The sequence below is a fragment of the Aspergillus ochraceoroseus genome, assembly GCF_002846915.1.
Source record: "Aspergillus ochraceoroseus IBT 24754 chromosome Unknown P175scaffold_2, whole genome shotgun sequence".
NCBI lineage: Eukaryota > Fungi > Ascomycota > Eurotiomycetes > Eurotiales > Aspergillaceae > Aspergillus > Aspergillus ochraceoroseus.
This window is the reverse complement of record NW_024468477.1, coordinates 1696363-1713087: the sequence shown is the minus strand read 5'-3', so window position 1 is coordinate 1713087 and position 16725 is coordinate 1696363. Positions and strand designations below refer to the sequence as shown.

General features: G+C 50.1%; 6 protein-coding genes across 6 annotated transcripts; 5 read left to right on the top strand and 1 right to left on the bottom strand.

Moving 5' to 3' along the window:
* Positions 1–206: 206 nt before the first annotated feature.
* P175DRAFT_0499243 (putative translation initiation factor IF3) lies at positions 207–1381 on the top strand. The gene has a single exon (XM_040896686.1). The coding sequence runs from the start codon at positions 378–380 to the stop codon at positions 1071–1073; it is 696 nt and encodes a 231-aa protein (XP_040754092.1). The 5' UTR covers positions 207–377; the 3' UTR covers positions 1074–1381.
* A 172-nt stretch (positions 1382–1553) lies between these two features.
* On the top strand, positions 1554–3400 carry P175DRAFT_0499241 (translation elongation factor Tu). Its single transcript, XM_040896685.1, has 4 exons — positions 1554–1800; positions 1859–1887; positions 1964–2226; positions 2290–3400. Exons 1-4 carry the CDS (start codon positions 1635–1637, stop codon positions 3005–3007), a joined length of 1176 nt encoding a protein of 391 aa, XP_040754091.1. The 5' UTR covers positions 1554–1634; the 3' UTR covers positions 3008–3400.
* Positions 3401–4001: 601 nt separating this feature from the next.
* Positions 4002–6857, top strand: sey1 (dynamin-like GTPase SEY1; the record flags this gene model as incomplete). Its single annotated transcript, XM_040895824.1, has 4 exons — positions 4002–4102; positions 4253–4690; positions 4752–6496; positions 6562–6857. The coding sequence occupies 4 exons, from the start codon at positions 4002–4004 to the stop codon at positions 6855–6857; spliced, it is 2580 nt and encodes an 859-aa protein (XP_040754090.1).
* A 269-nt stretch (positions 6858–7126) lies between these two features.
* P175DRAFT_0474045 (uncharacterized protein) lies at positions 7127–10084 on the top strand (the record flags this gene model as incomplete). The annotated part of the gene is made up of 5 exons (XM_040895196.1): positions 7127–7335; positions 7364–8115; positions 8395–8465; positions 8753–8881; positions 8946–10084. The coding sequence occupies 5 exons, from the start codon at positions 7127–7129 to the stop codon at positions 9873–9875; spliced, it is 2091 nt and encodes a 696-aa protein (XP_040754089.1). The 3' UTR covers positions 9876–10084.
* A 50-nt stretch (positions 10085–10134) lies between these two features.
* P175DRAFT_0499236 (EthD domain-containing protein) lies at positions 10135–11069 on the top strand. The gene is made up of 3 exons (XM_040896684.1): positions 10135–10598; positions 10672–10862; positions 10925–11069. The coding sequence occupies exons 1-3, from the start codon at positions 10449–10451 to the stop codon at positions 10986–10988; spliced, it is 405 nt and encodes a 134-aa protein (XP_040754088.1). The 5' UTR covers positions 10135–10448; the 3' UTR covers positions 10989–11069.
* A 1197-nt stretch (positions 11070–12266) lies between these two features.
* On the bottom strand, positions 12267–15471 carry P175DRAFT_0474039 (uncharacterized protein). Its single transcript, XM_040895195.1, has 3 exons — positions 14344–15471; positions 13192–14252; positions 12267–13121 (listed from the first exon to the last, which is right to left on the bottom strand). Exons 1-3 carry the CDS (start codon positions 15089–15091, stop codon positions 12471–12473), a joined length of 2460 nt encoding a protein of 819 aa, XP_040754087.1. The 5' UTR covers positions 15092–15471; the 3' UTR covers positions 12267–12470.
* Positions 15472–16725: the final 1254 nt, after the last annotated feature.

Genomic DNA, 16725 nt, shown 5'->3' with positions numbered 1-16725 from the left:
ATCGAAATGAGGCAAAATCATAGAGTCTGCAGGGACCTCCGGACCAATCCAAACAAGAATTATAGACGGTAAAATAGGGGGAGAGAAAAAAAGGATAAGAACAGGAAAAGGGATCGGACTGAGAGAAATTGGATCCGCCGGCCGCTGTGGCGTTGGCACATCTCAATGGATGTCGTCGAGATGTGGCTGTTCCGCCAACCGCATGCGTCAAATTAAAAGCAGCTCCATCGCAGATTAAACGACAGAATCCCACTCTAGACCTTGATTCCTTCTTGTCAGGAACCCCACTATGCTTTTGCATTGATACTTTGGGTACATCCGAATTTTTTCTTTCTTTCTGGCATTTCCCCCGGATTCCACCCCGGATCCCACCCAAAATGACGCACATGCGCGGACTCATATCCACCACCCAAGCGCTTCGCCGTATCTTCCTCGTTCCTCAATCGATATCCCGGGTTCCTTTTGCCCGCTACTCTCCTAAGCAGTCTCCTCTACAAAACCGACTTCTGCACTCGACGAGCTCCCGGCTTCGACCGTATGCAAAACCCGCTGAAACACCCGGCCAAGCGAGAGATGAAGATATTCGGGCGGAATACGTCCAGATCGTGAACGAGAATAACAGCCTAGACCCCCCTATGAGACTGAGCCATGCCTTACGCTCTTTCGACCGCACCGAGAACTTCCTCCTCCAAGTGTCGCCAGGTACTCGCGACCAACCAGCCGTCTGCAAGATCGTGAATCGTCTCGCGATGCGCGAACATGAGCGTGCCAAAGCCAAGGCCGCACACACTGCGAAAATGGCAGTCAAGCAAATTGAGCTGAATTGGGCTATCGATCCCCATGATTTGTCGCATCGGCTAAAACAATTGACAACCTTTCTAGACAAGGGCCGGAAAGTCGAGATTATCCTGACAAGGAAGAAGGGCAAGCGCGCACCTACGATAGAGGAGGTTAAAAATGTGATGGACAAGGTTTTACAAGTGACCAAAGATGCAAATGCCATGCAGGTTAAACCCATGGAGGGAGAGCCAGGCAAGCACGTTATCCTTTTCGTGAAAAAACGGGACTCGTGAGAGCGGTACCATGCTCTTCGGAATGTATATTATGAGCAAACAAAATAAGCAAAACCGCTATAAGGGTTTCACCTCTACGGTGATTTGACCCAGTCAAGCACCATTTATCGGCCACTTTTATTTCAAACTCGATTTCGCATTCAAGGGTCTCGCCAGGCCTACATGGGACATATTCATAACTACCTAAGTAGGTAGAGTTGGAAATAGAAGAAAACGGCGTGGTCACTCATACAAGGGTTATTACAGAGTTTTATCAACTCCGCACATTCGTCCTCCATATCTACGCTCATAGAGACATAATTAGCCTCGCGTAGACAATGAGAAAATATAGTAATATAGTTGTCCCCCATGTAATCGCAGTCCACACAAGTAAAACCCGGCACATCCGCGATTCTCTGTCCGATTGGCTGTATTATGACTAAGCAGCTCCCCTAAATTTTTCGGGCCTGCTGCTGCTGCTGCTACAAAGCTCATCCTGTCGCCTCAAGTGATTCCTTCAATCCCATCCCGTTTTGCGTCTCTTGTTTCCTGTTTGTCCTTTTTTTTTGCGGAGCAGTCATCATGTCGGGCATCACCAGAACTGCCAACCTCCTCTTCCGCACCACCCGGGCGTCCCTCCTCCGCCCTCGTGGTGTGAACCCCGTTCACTATGCGCTCTCTAAGGACAGGCAGACCGTCCGTGCTATGGCGACTGCGTTCGAGCGTACCAAGCCCCATGTGAACATTGGTAAGACGCATTTTCCCCCTGATTTCTTGCATCGTACTGGCTAACTAATCGATCAAAGGTACCATTGGCCACGTCGATCACGGCAAGGTCAGATTTCTGTCCCCCTTCCTCCACCCGTGTTCCGCAACATTGTATGAGAGGCCTGCTCACACGTTTCTCTTAGACCACTTTGACCGCTGCCATCACCAAGCACCAGGCCGGAAAGGGTCTTGCTACCTTCCTCGATTATGGTTCCATTGACAAGGCTCCTGAGGAGCGCAAGCGTGGTATCACCATCTCGACCGCCCACATCGAATTCTCCACCGACTCCAGGCACTATGCCCACGTCGACTGCCCCGGTCACGCTGATTACATTAAGAACATGATTACTGGTGCCGCCAACATGGATGGCGCCATCGTTGTCGTTGCTGCTTCCGATGGTCAGATGTATGTTGAAAATGAAATTATCATGCTAGAACGAACCTGCTGACAACACCCCGTCGTGTACAGGCCCCAGACTCGTGAGCACTTGTTGCTTGCCCGCCAGGTCGGTGTCCAGAAGATCGTCGTGTTCGTTAACAAGGTCGATGCCATCGATGACCCTGAGATGTTGGAGCTTGTCGAGCTGGAAATGCGCGAGCTCCTCAGCAGCTACGGCTTCGAGGGTGAGGAAACCCCCATTATCTTCGGTTCTGCTCTGTGCGCCCTGGAAGATCGCCGTCCCGACATCGGTGCTGAGCGCATCGAGCAGCTCATGGAGGCTGTCGACACTTGGATCCCTACCCCCGAGCGTGACCTTGACAAGCCCTTCTTGATGTCTGTTGAGGAAGTGTTCTCTATCCCTGGTCGTGGAACTGTCGCTTCCGGCCGCGTTGAGCGTGGTGTTCTCAAGAAGGATAGCGAAGTTGAAATCGTTGGAGGTTCTGGTGACGCCATCAAGACCAAGGTCACCGATATTGAGACTTTCAAGAAGTCTTGTGACGAATCTCGCGCTGGTGACAACTCCGGACTTCTCCTCCGTGGTATCCGCCGTGAAGACGTTCGCCGTGGTATGGTTATTGCCGCCCCTGGCACTTCCAAGGCCAACAAGAAGTTCCTGGTGTCCATGTATGTCTTGACTGAAGCTGAGGGTGGCCGTCGCAACGGCTTCGGTGTCAACTACCGTCCCCAAGCCTACATTCGCACTAGCGGTAAGTCTAGCTTTATCGACAACAACCCTAAACCGTGAACAACTCTCTAACGAAGACTATAGATGAGGCTGCTGATCTCACTTTCCCCGATGGATCCACCGACCGCCGTGTCATGCCTGGTGACAACGTCGAGATGGTCCTGGCCCTCAACCGTCCCGTTGCTGCGGAGGCGGGCCAGCGTTTCAACATCCGTGAGGGTGGCCGCACTGTTGCCACTGGTCTGATCACTCGTGTCATGGAGGAATAAATGACTACTTTGTACTAAACGAAAAGTGTTGATCTGGGTTCCTTGGTGTTTACAGCTTGCAGTGCAGGAATTCGCGAAGGGATCCGGAATATTGGTGCACCAGGACGGTGGCTGTGGTTTCCCGGAGTTCTTGAGTCATATTCACATATCTGTATTTTATTAAACATGTAGACTTTTTTTTTTATTACCGCTTCTCCTCTCTTCTTACTTCTAGGCATGTCATTGAATATGAACTGAATGATTCTCGATTGGCATAAGTTTCAATAATTCAAAAACACCATCAGACCATTATCGGGGCTAGTCCCAAAGAAGAATCGCTCATCTGCTTCGAGCAGCGGCGGAAGTGGCCTGGAACCTCAGGCTACAAAGCCGCTCCCCCCCCCAGATGCCTCCTGGCGCTCTCACTAAAGATCAACGAAGCGACCAACTTTACTTTCCAGTCAACCTCGGGCGCACCACAAGACCTCTTTGGTACGGTGTCTCTGTGTGCATGGGAGAGTCTTGTGATTGTCGCTCGCTGCCTTTAGAACCCGTTTTCTTTCTTCACAGCACATGAAACCGTCCGCTCCTCCTTGCATCCGATGCCAGACTGCTGCATTGTTTGTGCTTTAGACCTTGCCACCACCTGCACCAGCTCTGCATACTCGCCGTCATCCACTTTTTGAGTCCCGAACCACTTTCATCCCTTTTAATCCACACGCTCAAATATCGGAACGACACAGAATATTTCTCCAAGTAACAGCTACTTTGGACGTTGGGTAGAATCCCAGCGGTGTCTCTTCACCATGGCAACCAATGGCCACTTTGCCTCAATTGGCAGCAACAGCAGCGATAAGATGACATATGAGCACGGCGTCCAGGTAATAGACGAGAACAAGGAATTCAAGTAAGGCTTCCTCCATGTCTTTCTGTTAATTCGCCGTGTGCTGTGGACGTTGGATGCGTTGCTTTATTGATTATCCCCCCCCCCCCCTCCCTCCTTTACGGGAGTTAGAGGGGTTATATATTCCCACGAGGGCTAATGACAATGCGACAGTTCGAACTTGTCGAAATACCTGAGCTTCGAAAATGTCACACCTTCAGGATTTGACTACCATCTCATCTCTGTCTTCGGCTCCCAATCCACCGGAAAGTCGACCCTCCTAAACCACCTGTTCGGCACCCATTTCTCCGTCATGTCCGAAGCTGAAAGACGTCAGACCACGAAAGGTATCTGGCTGTCCAAGAATAAGAATGGCGATGGCCAATCAATGGCCGACAATATCTTGGTAATGGATGTTGAGGGTACAGATGGCCGAGAGAGAGGAGAGGATCAGGACTTTGAGCGCAAGAGTGCTCTCTTTGCGCTCGCAACAAGTGAGGTTCTGATTGTGAATATCTGGGAACACCAGGTTGGCTTGTACCAGGGTGCCAACATGGGTTTGCTAAAAACTGTCTTTGAGGTCAACTCGCAGTTGTTCTTAAAGGATAAGAGGTATGTGTATGCGACGTCTATTTTGTTCTCCAGGCACCTGTTGACTTGGGTCTCTCTCTAGTACTACCCACCGATCTCTTCTCTTCTTCGTGATCCGTGATTTCATTGGCACAACTCCCCTCCAAGCCCTGCAGAAAACATTGATGGAAGACATGTCCCGGCTGTGGGACTCGATCTCTAAACCTGCTGGTTTGGAACGGTCGACTGTGCATGATTACTTCGACTTCCAGTTTTACGGACTGCCACACAAGAGCTATCAACCGGAGAAGTTCGTAGAAGAGACAAAGAACCTCAGCCTACGTTTCCGCGAAGCGCAGAGAAACCCTAAACTCGATCCACTTAACGGCGAGTTCTCGGAAGGGGGCGTTTTCCTCCCAGAGTACCATCGACGTATCCCCGCGGATGGATTCTCCGTGTATGCGGAAGGCATCTGGGACCAGATTGTCAACAACAAAGACCTGGATTTGCCAACCCAGCAGGAACTGCTTGCACAATTCCGCTGCGATGAGATTCTGAGGGAAGTGATGATCGGTTTTGACGAAACTATTACTCCATTTGAAGATAAACAATCTCAAGCTTCCCGCCTCGGAGAACCCGAGGTCCTCGGGGGATTGGGAGCGGCGATGCGATCGGCGCGTATCAAGGCGACGAAAAATTTCGAGGTCGAGGCCAGCCGTTACCACAAGGGTGTCTATCAGCGGAAGCGTGGGGAGCTCGAAAACAAAATTGATACTCGTTTGAAGGCTCTTTTCCAGGGCCAGCTGAACGCATCACACAAGTCTGGTATTACTGAATTCAGCGAGGCGGTTACGAGTGCCGTAAAAGCTGGCCAGAAAAAGGGCACGGGTTACGATTTTGCCGAAATTGTCAACGATGAGGTGAAGAAGGCCGTGGAGAAGTTTGAAGAAGTTGCCCGTACTACTGTGGTAGAGGGGACTGGCTGGAGCGACTATCAGCAAGAGTTGGCATTGTACGAGAAAGAGCTGGCAGAAGTCAGCGGTAGGCTAAGAAGGGATGAAATGAGGCGCCTAGCCACCCGGGTTGAGCGATGGGTTCAATCGCGCCTGGGTGAATCTGTTGGCCTGGAGTTTAACGCCCTTGGATCTGGGCGCGCCGGTGGTGTTGCACCAGAATCGGGCGAGAAGCCATCTGAAAAGAAATTCTGGGATCGTGTGTGGAATGTCTTTGTAGAGACAGTCCTTGATGCTGAGAGGAGATTCACGGATCGTGCCAGTAGCTTCGATGCCAGTCTGGAGGAAGTGGATGTTGGTCTCTGGCGGCTGCGAAGGAAGTCTTGGGGTGTCTTGCGCGCTAAGATTGAGGAAGAAATGATGGAGGGTAACCTGCTACTCAAGTTACGTGAAAACTTCGAAGACAAGTTCCGCTACGATGATGCTGGTGTCCCAAGGATCTGGCGACCAACTGATGACATTGAGGGGATCTATACACGCGCTCGCGAGTCAACCTTGACTGTGATTCCCCTGCTGTCCAAGTTTCGACTTGCCGAAACCTCTGCTCCACCACCGTTGGACCGATGGGTAGGGCACACGCCTAGCTCCGCTACCCCGGCTGATGAAGAAGACCTGCCACCCATCGGAGGCGTGGACGAAGAAGAAGGCAAGAGCCTGGAAGAAGAAATGACTATCATTGGCGATGCAAAGCGCCAGGAGCTCACAGTACGATTCAAGAAGGCAGCGGATGGCGTTTATGTCGAAGCCAAACGGAGTGCTATCGGAGGCATGACCCAGGTTCCGCTCTACTTTTACGGTATCCTCCTTGCTCTGGGGTGGAACGAAATCCTTGCCGGTGAGTTTTCCCCCTCCCCCTCTCTTGACGAAATCATGAATTATATTTTAACATATCCAACGTAGTTCTTCGCAACCCCGCCTACTTCTTCTTGCTCTTTGTGTGCGCTGTTGCAGCGTATGTGACGTATCAGCTTAACCTTTGGGGACCAATTCTGAAGATGTCCGAGGCAGCTTCAAATCAGGCACTGATCGAAGGCAAGCGCCGTCTGCGCGAGTTTCTCGAGTCATCGGATACTGGACGACAGGCAATTGCCATGTCCACCTCTGGCTCCAGGGGATTGGGGGAGCAGCATGAGATGTCCCGCCTCACGAAAGAGGGCAAAGCTGCGGCGGATGACGAAGACTTGGATGACCTTTGAATGGGTTAACGGGGTTAATGTGTACTCTACGTAATATGCACACTGCCATTGTTTGTTTCTGGTTCTGAATATATACATTATTGCATCGAAGAAAACAGTCGCATTTGACTAGATTAGGCAGGCCAAGTCACCTCCCGAGGTCCTCCACTTTGGTAGCACGGACCTGGTCCGAGGGCTTTCTTTCTCTTGCTTCCCCCGCCTACTGAATAAATAAGGTACCTAACCTTTCCCCTCTTTCTTCTCCTCTCCACTGGCAACCCTCCTTCAACATGGCTGCATTTGATCTCCCTGAGAAATATGATGACCTCCCCGACAAACGTCGATTCTGGCCTGCAGCACCCGGATCGTCAGAAGAGGGCCTAGGCATGCTGCGCCTCTTGACGCCAGAGATCGTGGCCAACGCAGCACGGACACAGATCCAAACCGGAGAGCGGGTATGTCTGAACTGGGACATCCAGAATCTGAACCCCCCAGGTACGTAGCCTCCAACGGACTGTATAGCTAAGGAATTCATGTTCACGGGGGTTGGCAGGATTCGGGCGGAAACCGTTTGAACACCTAGTGAAATGGGTCGCTGAGGGCGTTGCCTTTGACGATGAGTACCATTTCAACCCACAACAGTCATCGCAATGGGACGGACTCCGTCACCATAACGGACCTGCTCCTACCGCTGAAGATCCCAACCGCCGGCTATTCTATGGCGGTACCACAGCGGAGGAAATCCTGGACCCGGAAAGCTCCCGTATTGGAATCGGACACTGGGCGAAGAAGGGCATCGCGGGGCGGGGCGTCCTTATAGATTACCTTTCCTGGGCCGAGAAGCGTGGGGTCGCAGTCAACGCGTTGACTCAACACGAGGTATCCCTGGATGTGGTGCTGGAGATTGCCCGCGAAAGTCAGATTGAGTTCCAGCGCGGAGATATCTTCTTCCTCCGGGTTGGCCTGCCGCAGACATGGCAGTCCATGAATGAAGAGCAAAGAAAAGTCTATAGTCAACAGGCAGCACCCAAACATGCTGGTATCGAACAAAGCGAGCGGGTACTGCGATTCTTCTGGGACAACCATTTTGCGGCTGTGGCATCCGATGCGGTCAGCTTTGAGGTGTTTCCACCGCTGCAGCCGGAGTTTGATCTGCATCATTATATGCTTGCTGGTTGGGGAGTGCCCATCGGCGAGATGTTTGATTTGGATGCGCTGGCCGAGATATGCCAGAAGCTGGGGCGTTGGACGTTCTTTGTATCGAGCAGCCCGTTGAATTGTGCACAGGGTGTATCGAGTCCTCCGAACTGTATGGCCATTTTTTGAATTCTTCTTCTTCTTCTTCTTCTTCTTCTTCTTCTTGAAATTCATCTATCCATGTGCTCGGTCAAAATCAGTGTAATGATGGTCAGAAATCGCCAAAGACTTTCTAACCACCAGCCTGTGGGTTCATTAGTATTACCTATAGCAATATTAGACTCTACATATATTATAATTAGCTCGCCTATATTCCTGGGGATGGTCAGAGTCCAGAAATCACTATAGTTACTGTGCGGAGTACTCCGTAACCCGAACAATTACTCCGGACTCGCGGTTCATCCAACAACTTCGCGCCTGCAGATTGAGCTTGTGGAGAGCCATTTTGTCCCAATCATATTTGCATCTTTCAGAATTAACTACTCCACTCCTTCGCTGAACTTGCTTCTTGTTCTGTGAATATTCGGATCTCCCACCAGAGCGGCTGCTGCGTTACTCCAAAACTCCGCACCGCAGCAGCAGCGGAATCCTTCTTGCACTCATTCACTCATTACCCTTAATAGAATCGCATCTATCCACATTTCCCTATTCTTGTCTCTCCTTTTCTTTTCTTTTCTTTTCTTTTTTTTTTTTTTTCGCGCTTCCGTCAGTGGATAAAGAAGGAGATGACTTCAATCATCCCTCATATTGAGGGCATCCGCGCGTTGCTCTCCTTGATCGTATCGTGGCGGACTCTTGCCCTGCTGCTCGCGATCATCAATCTCAAAAATCTCCCGTTGGCCTGGCACGTAAGTCAATCCCTCCAAGGGCCTCCCGAATGGGCCTCCTCATATTAACAGTCGATGGCCCTAGGTCCGAATCCTACGACATTTCGTCACCAACATCCGCTCGCACCCCAAGGCCCCCTTCTTCCCCAAAGGCAAAGCCATCGCCAGCCACACCGGCAACCCGACACACCCTGTCTTCGTTCCCTACGGGATCACGTCGCGCGCTCCTCTGCTAGAAACAGACTACAACCTCCACAAGTCCAACAGCACCTACTTCAGCGACTTGGACATCTCGCGTACGGCCCTCGTCACCCGTCTCTACAGTCCCGGCGCGGGGATGATCGGCAAAGAGCTCGATGCGGAGTTCGCCGAAACCGCCCGCAGGGAGGGCAAAGCCCCGCCGCCGCGGAAGTCTATCTACGTTGCGCTCGGGTCCGTGTTCTGCACGTTTAAGCGGGAGATCAAGCCGTTTGCGCTGTACGAGATCGAGTCCAAGGTTCTCGCGTGGGACCAGAAATGGATGTACATTCAGAGTTTCTTTTTGAAGCCTGCGGACCAAAAGGGCGGGAAGCGTAAGCTCTACGCAACCGCCGTGAGCAAGTACGTGGTGAAGAAAGGTCGATTGACGATTCCCCCGGAAAAGGTGTTGAGGAAGAGTGGGTTCTTGCCACCCCGGCCGGAGGGGGTAGAGCCTGCTCCTGCTTCTACTTCTTCGCCCATGGTGGATTCCTCTACGGAAGCTTCTGGAACAGGGACCCCGGCCGGAATCACGGCGGCGGCGGCGGCGGCGGCGGCTGGCGTGGATGGGTCGCTTGTGCGGGAGGTGCTGAAGCTCCAGGATGGGGATATTCCCGAGTCGACGACGCTGGAAGCGGAGAAGAACGCGAACGCCGGGTTGTGGGACGAGAGGGAGTGGACGTGGGAGCGGATCGAGGAGGAGCGTCTGCGCGGGATGCGGGTACTTGATGGATTCTACAATTTAGATGTCCGACTAATTGAGGAGTGGGAGGCATAATTTGGATATATATATAGATATATATAGACCCCTACTACTTGTATATATATATATATATATATATATGTATGCAGGGGCAAGCTTTGAATCAGACTGTACAAAGGTCTTTTCTTCCCAACAACCGGAAATGGCTAGGGTATTGGCTATGTATGTACTCGGGACCTCGGTTGCAGATCTCGTGCTCTTGAAATCCAACTCCTTAAAAAAGTAAGCCTAGGTTCCTTTAGATAGTTACAGGTTGATATTGAATGTTCTCCGGACTCTTCGTTAGGGCTGCCTCCAGTAAGTCTAATGACACCTAACCAGACCCGATCCGTATAGTCCATGACGCATGCCAGGTCCTGATAACTATCCATTGAAGATATTACATGGATATCCCAGATGTACCCGTGGGGAGGGTTACATTCCCGAGTTCGGGTCATTAATGGATCACAGCGAAAATCTCCTTTATATAGTAGAAGATATATAGTTAACGCCCCGTCTCAATTCATTGACTCTTGCCAGAGGTCAGGAGAGAGACCCTTCACAATTCCACACCCTCACATATACTTAATAGTTACCAATCGACTCAACATGTCAGCCCAATCTCAGATCTGTATCACTATTACCGGAATCCGAAAGCCCGGCATGAGCGAGCAAGAGTTCCACGACTATATCGTCCAGCATCATTCCCCGCTGGCAATCCCATTTCTAGCCAAGTACGGCATCCAGGAGTATAATCTGGTATAGTTATTATTATGCCTGGCTTCGCTTTTTTTTTACATGCATCATTTCCTAACGCGAGAGAGCAATATAGGTGGACAACTTCGCCGCGTGTCGCCCGTACGCGGAGGCTCTGCAGATGTCCAAGAAAATCGCCGACTACGATTACGTCGTGCAGTTTGTCATGAACGACATCGAGGACTTCAAGCATCTCTGGGAAGACCCGGAGTTCCGTCGTGCGGTGAAGCCGGATCAGCGGAATTTCGCTGATGAGACTCGATCAGGGTGCGTTTTTCTTGCTCTCTCTCTCTCTCTCTCTCTCTCTTTTGCTAACTGGCGTCGCGCAGGGTGACAATCGGGTACCGGACGAAGTTCATGGATCCTCTACGAGATGCGGCGGGTCGGGTTTGAAGAATTAGTTATGTAGTTCATCTAACATAACTAAAGAGTTCCTCTAGATATTTAGATAAATTTATATTTTATAGATTAGCTGATAAGAATTTTTACCTTCATAGTTTTTAATTATTATAGTATAGTATAGATCCAAGGAATCAACCGAGATCACAAAAAATAAGATCGGAATCGTCTGAAAATACCCATCCCATTTCATCCTGCAGTATGTATACTCCGGATATGAGCCAGGTTCCAAAACAATGTGAAAGTGTCTACTCACCCCATACTCGATCTCAACAAACATGATATATCTCTTTCAGGCGGAGCAGTCCGTGGCAGCGCTTTCACCCCGAACAAGACTTGGCTGAAGAACCAGCGGCACACGTGTATCATCGTACCATCGACCGAGGATGCATCTTGTACGATCGTTGTAATCGAGAAGTATCCCCGTACAGCGAGAAGTCACATAGCAGGCTTTAATTGAAGGAATACAGAGGTTCGCAGGAGATTCGCAACCGGGGGAAATCCGGTCTCATTTGTGGTGGAAGATGATCGCGTTTCAATTCCACGGAGGACTCCAGTGGCTGTTGGCAGATTGTTCCCAAGCTCGTGAAGCTAGGTATGTATACCGGGAGTCGCATCATAGTAAAGGCCCAGGATGTCTCCATCGCCCGGACCATAGATTTTCTTCATCCGGGTCATTGAAGGCGGGAAAACAAGGCCCGAGAAAGTATTGGCTTGCCATACAGTACCACGATACCATAGAAGATTGCTCTCCTTCGCGGGAGACGGTAAACTTGAATGGATGTTCCCTCCACGTAGAGCACTTGAGTCCTTTGGAATCTTATAGCTGGAGTCACAACCTGGCAAGGCTTTTTGCACGAGGGATCCCATTATATGAAGCAGCATCGTCGGTGATGTATAGTGCTACTCACCGTGATTGTCTGGAGAACATAGATAATAATACCTTGCATCTCCTAAGAAAGTCAAATTAACTCGAGATTCTACTGTTCTACTATATTATACCAGAATACACGTCGGATTCTACTCATGATGAGCTGGAAGAAACCTTTACATGGATAGTGACCCAATCAACAACTCACTTCAACACCATGATCTGGATAACTAAAGAGTACCTTCAGAGCAGAGTAGGGGTCATCAAAGATTCATGTCTAAAGTCACCACTACTGAGGGAAGGACCTTATGCGAAAACGCCCGCCCAGAGGTGATAACATTATAAAACAAATAGCGCTCGCTCATATGCTCAGTAAAAAAAAAAAAAAAAAAAAAAAAAAATCCCCTGGCCTCTTTGCGCCTGTACCCAATCCACTAAAGGACAAGAATATATATATATCAACGGCGGTCTGCAAAGCATGCCGTACTTTATCGGGATTTAATCGCAAAACTCCAGCTTTCCCTCTCCATACAAACATGACAGGGTGGAAATCATAACTTCGTAATTGTTATTGGCTTGGTGTATATTCAGTGGTCAAGTTAGGGCTAAACAGCCGACTCTTCTAACCGTACCCACTCGCGCGGAACGTCCATACTGCGGTTGACACGCGCCCCAGGCGTTAGCGGCACATCAACCCGACCGAGGCCGCGTTCGTTGTCGGCATGGTCCTCATAGCATGATAAACGCGAGAAATAGTCCTCCAAAACCGCCTCACGATCATTATCGCCCACAATGGAAGTATACTCTGGTGGGGGAGTCACAAGAGGAGGTGGCGGAGGAACGTCCTCAAATGCAGGCGGCGCGAAAGACGGTGCGCGAAGAAGATGCATAGGTCGAGGGGCCGGTGGTCGGTCTCGTTCGCTCACTTCAGAAGCCAGGTGTGCCACCGGTGGTCGAGCCAAACCGCCAGAACAGTTGGTAAAGCTTCTCGAAGGAGCGGGGGGTGGCTCGTCTCGATCAGAGGTTGAAGGAGGAGTGGACGGGTTCCTACGTAGCGCAGGTGCTCCCGGACACCCGCATTCATACTCTTGTGCAGGCGCCACTGGCCCTGAGTCGGGAGTCGTATATGCGGGAAGGTAGATGTTGGCTTGTGTTGCCTTGCAAGAAAGGAGGTGGAACGGGGAATCGATGGAGATCTCAAAGTGTCTGCGCTTTCCGGGATTATTTTCGTCGACTTTGGAGAGACGGAGTACAATCTATTGTTTTTTTTTTTTTTTTTTTGTTAGTTTGGATCCACGGAAAATCGACTTAACTGATGTAACATACCTTGATCCAATGATTGATCTGGATGTTCTCATACGTGGTGTCAAAGTGAAGACGCTGTGACTCATCCCGATTCTTCATATCCTGGCAGCTAGGGAGCTGGACGTTGAATTCCATTTCGGTGGGACCAACTCCTGACTCGCTGCTGAGGTTTCCGAGCAGGTTCGTTCGACTGCGGTCGACAATTTCCTCACCCCTCGCGGCAGCCGCACGTTGATCCCAGTCAATGCCGCCACCAGCGGTAATTCGCATAGAGCTACCCGGATAGGTGCTCGTACTGGCAGAGTCGGCTCGCTTTTCAAACAGTAACACCTTTTTCGCGGGTTGGAATCGATGGACGCTCTTATCCGCGGTCCAGTGCTGGATATTTTCCGTCACATAGACTTTGATTCGATGACACTCCACCTTGGCCAGAGGCGTCAGTTTGAAGGCAATTGGAATTTGCGACCCGAGCGGGAAGGATTTCCCCGAAATCACAATGTCATAGTGTAACTGGTCCTCCCAGTTCCGAGAAATGGCGATGGGCTCGACTTGCTCCAGCGAGCCTTCAGCCGGGGTTCGAATGACAGGCACATCCAGTGTGCCTAGGAGATTGGGCCGGAACGCTCCTGCACGTTCCACGATGGCTTCCAGATCATACTTCACAAACCCCAGGTTGGTTTTGATCGTTTCCGGCAGAGACCCGTCGATTGGGAATTCGAAGCTATAGAGGTAATTGCCGACCGGGAAGAGGCGATAATTGCGTTGGGGCTGAGGGGGCCCTGGCGGCGTATCGCCCTTGCCAAAACTCCGCGAGTTGTTGGACTGTAGGGAGAGGCGCTTAAGCTCCTTTGCAGATTGGCCGTTGTGTAACGAGGTGGAAGACCCGCTCTTGTTTAAGAGTTCGCGAGTGACGGTGGTCGAACCATCCTTTCCTGCTAGCGAGGTTATTGGTTTCGCATGTTGATAATAATGGGCGCCGTAATCATTTTGCATGAGTCCAGTATCGCCATGATTGAAATACACCACACCATGGGTAACGAGGTCTTTCTTATCGTGGAAGTGGATCTTCTTCGGTGGGATGCCTAGTGTCACAAACCAAAAAAAAAAAAAAAAAAAAAGGTAGGTTAGAATATGAGTCAACCCTGTTTCAAAGTGAGAAAAATGACGACGCACCATCAGGCCAATCGGTCTGCGCACGGCCCTTGAAACAGATTGAGATCTTCTTGATTTTGACACTTTTTGTAACCTTCAAGTGTAGCTGGCCTCGCAGGATGGCAGACTTCTTGGTTGTCGGGTCGTTATGGTCATAACCCTGGAGGTAGAGGACAGGTTCAGTGAGAGCGATGCCCACTGCGATTCCGCTCCCTGTCGCGACGACCTTTTCATTACGCAATAAAGGGAATGGCGTCGTGGCGTCTGGAGTTAAAACCGCGGGGCTCGCCAAGCCCGGGGAGCGTTGAGTAACGGAAGCGTTGGAAGAGGAATGGGAGCGCATTCTGCCCGGCTCTAGAGTAGTAGCAGCAGCAGCAGCAGCCAGCATATGTGCATCCTCAGGAGAGAGGATGATCTCAGAAAGCGGGCGATGACGACGTACTTGGGCCATGGCAGCCATAGGGCGATCCTGTGGCGATGGCGGAGATTGAGTGGTTCCTAGGCGGAGAAAGCGCTTTGCGTTTTCCCGGGGACCCGCCAGCTTTCTGAAAATCGACGATCCACGACGATGATGACCCGACTGCTTGGGAAATTGTTCGGTTGTTGCGAAATTGGCGTCCAGAATACTAGTCGGACGACCTAATGAGCGGCGATTCAAGCGAGAGCTGAGACGGCGGGCGAGAAGAGGAGCAGGTTCGAGCGAATTGTAGGGGGGAGTTGTGGTGGCGGCCGATCCCGGAAGATCCTGAGAAGTATGAGCGGCTGTCATCGTGAAGAAAGCCAATTCAAGGTCATGATTTGGGCATGGGCGAGAGAGAGAGAGAGAGAGAGAGAGAAGAGAAGAATTTTCGACGGGGACAGAAGATTAAAGGGGAATGTGATGTGTAGTTGTATGTATAGCAGGAAGAACCAAAATGAAATGAAAAGGAAAAAAGGCCGAAACAAGAAAATAAAAAAAAAAGTAAGGATAGGAGAGAAAGTGCAGGGAACAGCAATCATAATAAAACAGAAAATATAATAAGACAAGAAAGACTTACCCCGTACTCTGCAAGAGCAAAAGCGATTTGCAGCTAATAGGGTGATTATTAGCTTCAATTGTTATGGAGGTACGGAGTACTATTACACACAATCCCAATGTAGAAAAGGGAGTCGTGCAGCCAATTTGTTTTATTTTTTGGGTTCCTTTTGGTCGAATAGGATGGATGATCGACAATGCAAGGAGCAGCTGTACACCAGTGAGAGTGCAAGTGAAAAGTTGTGGTAACAGTGCTACAGTGACAGAAGAATAAGATTGAGAGAGAGAGAGAGAGAGAGAGAGAGAGAAGATAAAGAGATCACTGAATGTAGCTGATAGGACAAAGGCCAGAAGGGCCGATCATGTGGAGTCTAGAGAGAAAAGAGAGAGCAGAGAAGATGTGATCAATAGACGATGGATGGTGATGATGACAACACAGCACACGACAAGAGTCAGAGTTTAGTAGGAGTCCGTGGTACGGAGTACAGAGAGTAATAAGACGCTGGACGGGAGAGAAAAAAAAAAAAAAAAAAAAAAAAACGAAGGGTTCATGGATGATGAACGCGGAGGGAAAATTGGGGAGTAGTTAAGTTCCTCCATGATATCCGATGATCCGACATCTTCCTCTACAGGACCAGAATAGGAATTACTGGTTTCTGTCAATTTCTGAATAATCCTGATATGATGGTTGACTAGCATGCATTAGGGTCATCTCTAGATCCTCCAGGAAAGGTTTCAAAAGGTTTCAAAAGGTTTTAACGCGGCCCATGTGATGTTGGATCCAGGTTTCTATCCTCTAGGCCCAAGCATTGATCATTCTAAAATCTAAATTGAAGAAGAATTGCCATATACAATCTAGCCACTCCGACTAGTCTCGGCAAGAGAAAAGTGACGTCGGATCTACTGTTAGTAGTAATTATTCAGGTGCCCCATCCAGGCTATGATGCGGGTGTGCCGGCAGACTGTTTTTTTCCCGCTCTCCACTCACCAATGTTTTTATCCCTCGTTTAGAGTCTTTAGACTACAAGATAGGATATTCAGAGCCACAGCCAATTCTTGGATGGCATGAGCTTGTCAATGCGGGGGAATTAATTGGATGTGCAGAAATGGTTATATGTCTCGACTGGGTAGAGTTGGTGGTGACATCATGATTCTTCAGTCTTTATACAGGATATTCTTGTACTATCTTAGTCCTACATTACATGACTGGAGTACCTCTTTAAAACTATTTGCCCTACATAGACATACAATGCTCGCTTCTAGAACGTCGATTCGTCCTCGCTCAGACCACTAGCCTCTACCTTTTCTCCTTTTCGTCCTATCCCTAGTCTGGACCACTCGGTATTTACTCGGTCTCTCAGCGATCGGTATAGCCTGGTAAGTGCCCG

Bases quoted from the DNA above. Each gene is read 5' to 3' on its own strand.
- P175DRAFT_0499243 (XM_040896686.1), top strand. From the start codon at position 378: ATGACGCACATGCGCGGACTCATATCCACCACCCAAGCGCTTCGCCGT.
- P175DRAFT_0499236 (XM_040896684.1), top strand. From the start codon at position 10,449: ATGTCAGCCCAATCTCAGATCTGTATCACTATTACCGGAATCCGAAAG. The intron at 10,599-10,671 runs GTATAGTTATTA...AGAGCAATATAG, and splicing joins GCATCCAGGAGTATAATCTG to GTGGACAACTTCGCCGCGTG. The intron at 10,863-10,924 runs GTGCGTTTTTCT...GGCGTCGCGCAG, and splicing joins GCTGATGAGACTCGATCAGG to GGTGACAATCGGGTACCGGA.
- P175DRAFT_0474039 (XM_040895195.1), bottom strand. From the start codon at position 15,091: ATGACAGCCGCTCATACTTCTCAGGATCTTCCGGGATCGGCCGCCACC. The intron at 14,253-14,343 runs GTGCGTCGTCAT...TTGTGACACTAG, and splicing joins GCAGACCGATTGGCCTGATG to GCATCCCACCGAAGAAGATC. The intron at 13,122-13,191 runs GTATGTTACATC...AAAAAACAATAG, and splicing joins AGATCAATCATTGGATCAAG to ATTGTACTCCGTCTCTCCAA.
- P175DRAFT_0499241 (XM_040896685.1), top strand. From the start codon at position 1,635: ATGTCGGGCATCACCAGAACTGCCAACCTCCTCTTCCGCACCACCCGG. The intron at 1,801-1,858 runs GTAAGACGCATT...AATCGATCAAAG, and splicing joins CAAGCCCCATGTGAACATTG to GTACCATTGGCCACGTCGAT. The intron at 2,227-2,289 runs GTATGTTGAAAA...CGTCGTGTACAG, and splicing joins GCTGCTTCCGATGGTCAGAT to GCCCCAGACTCGTGAGCACT.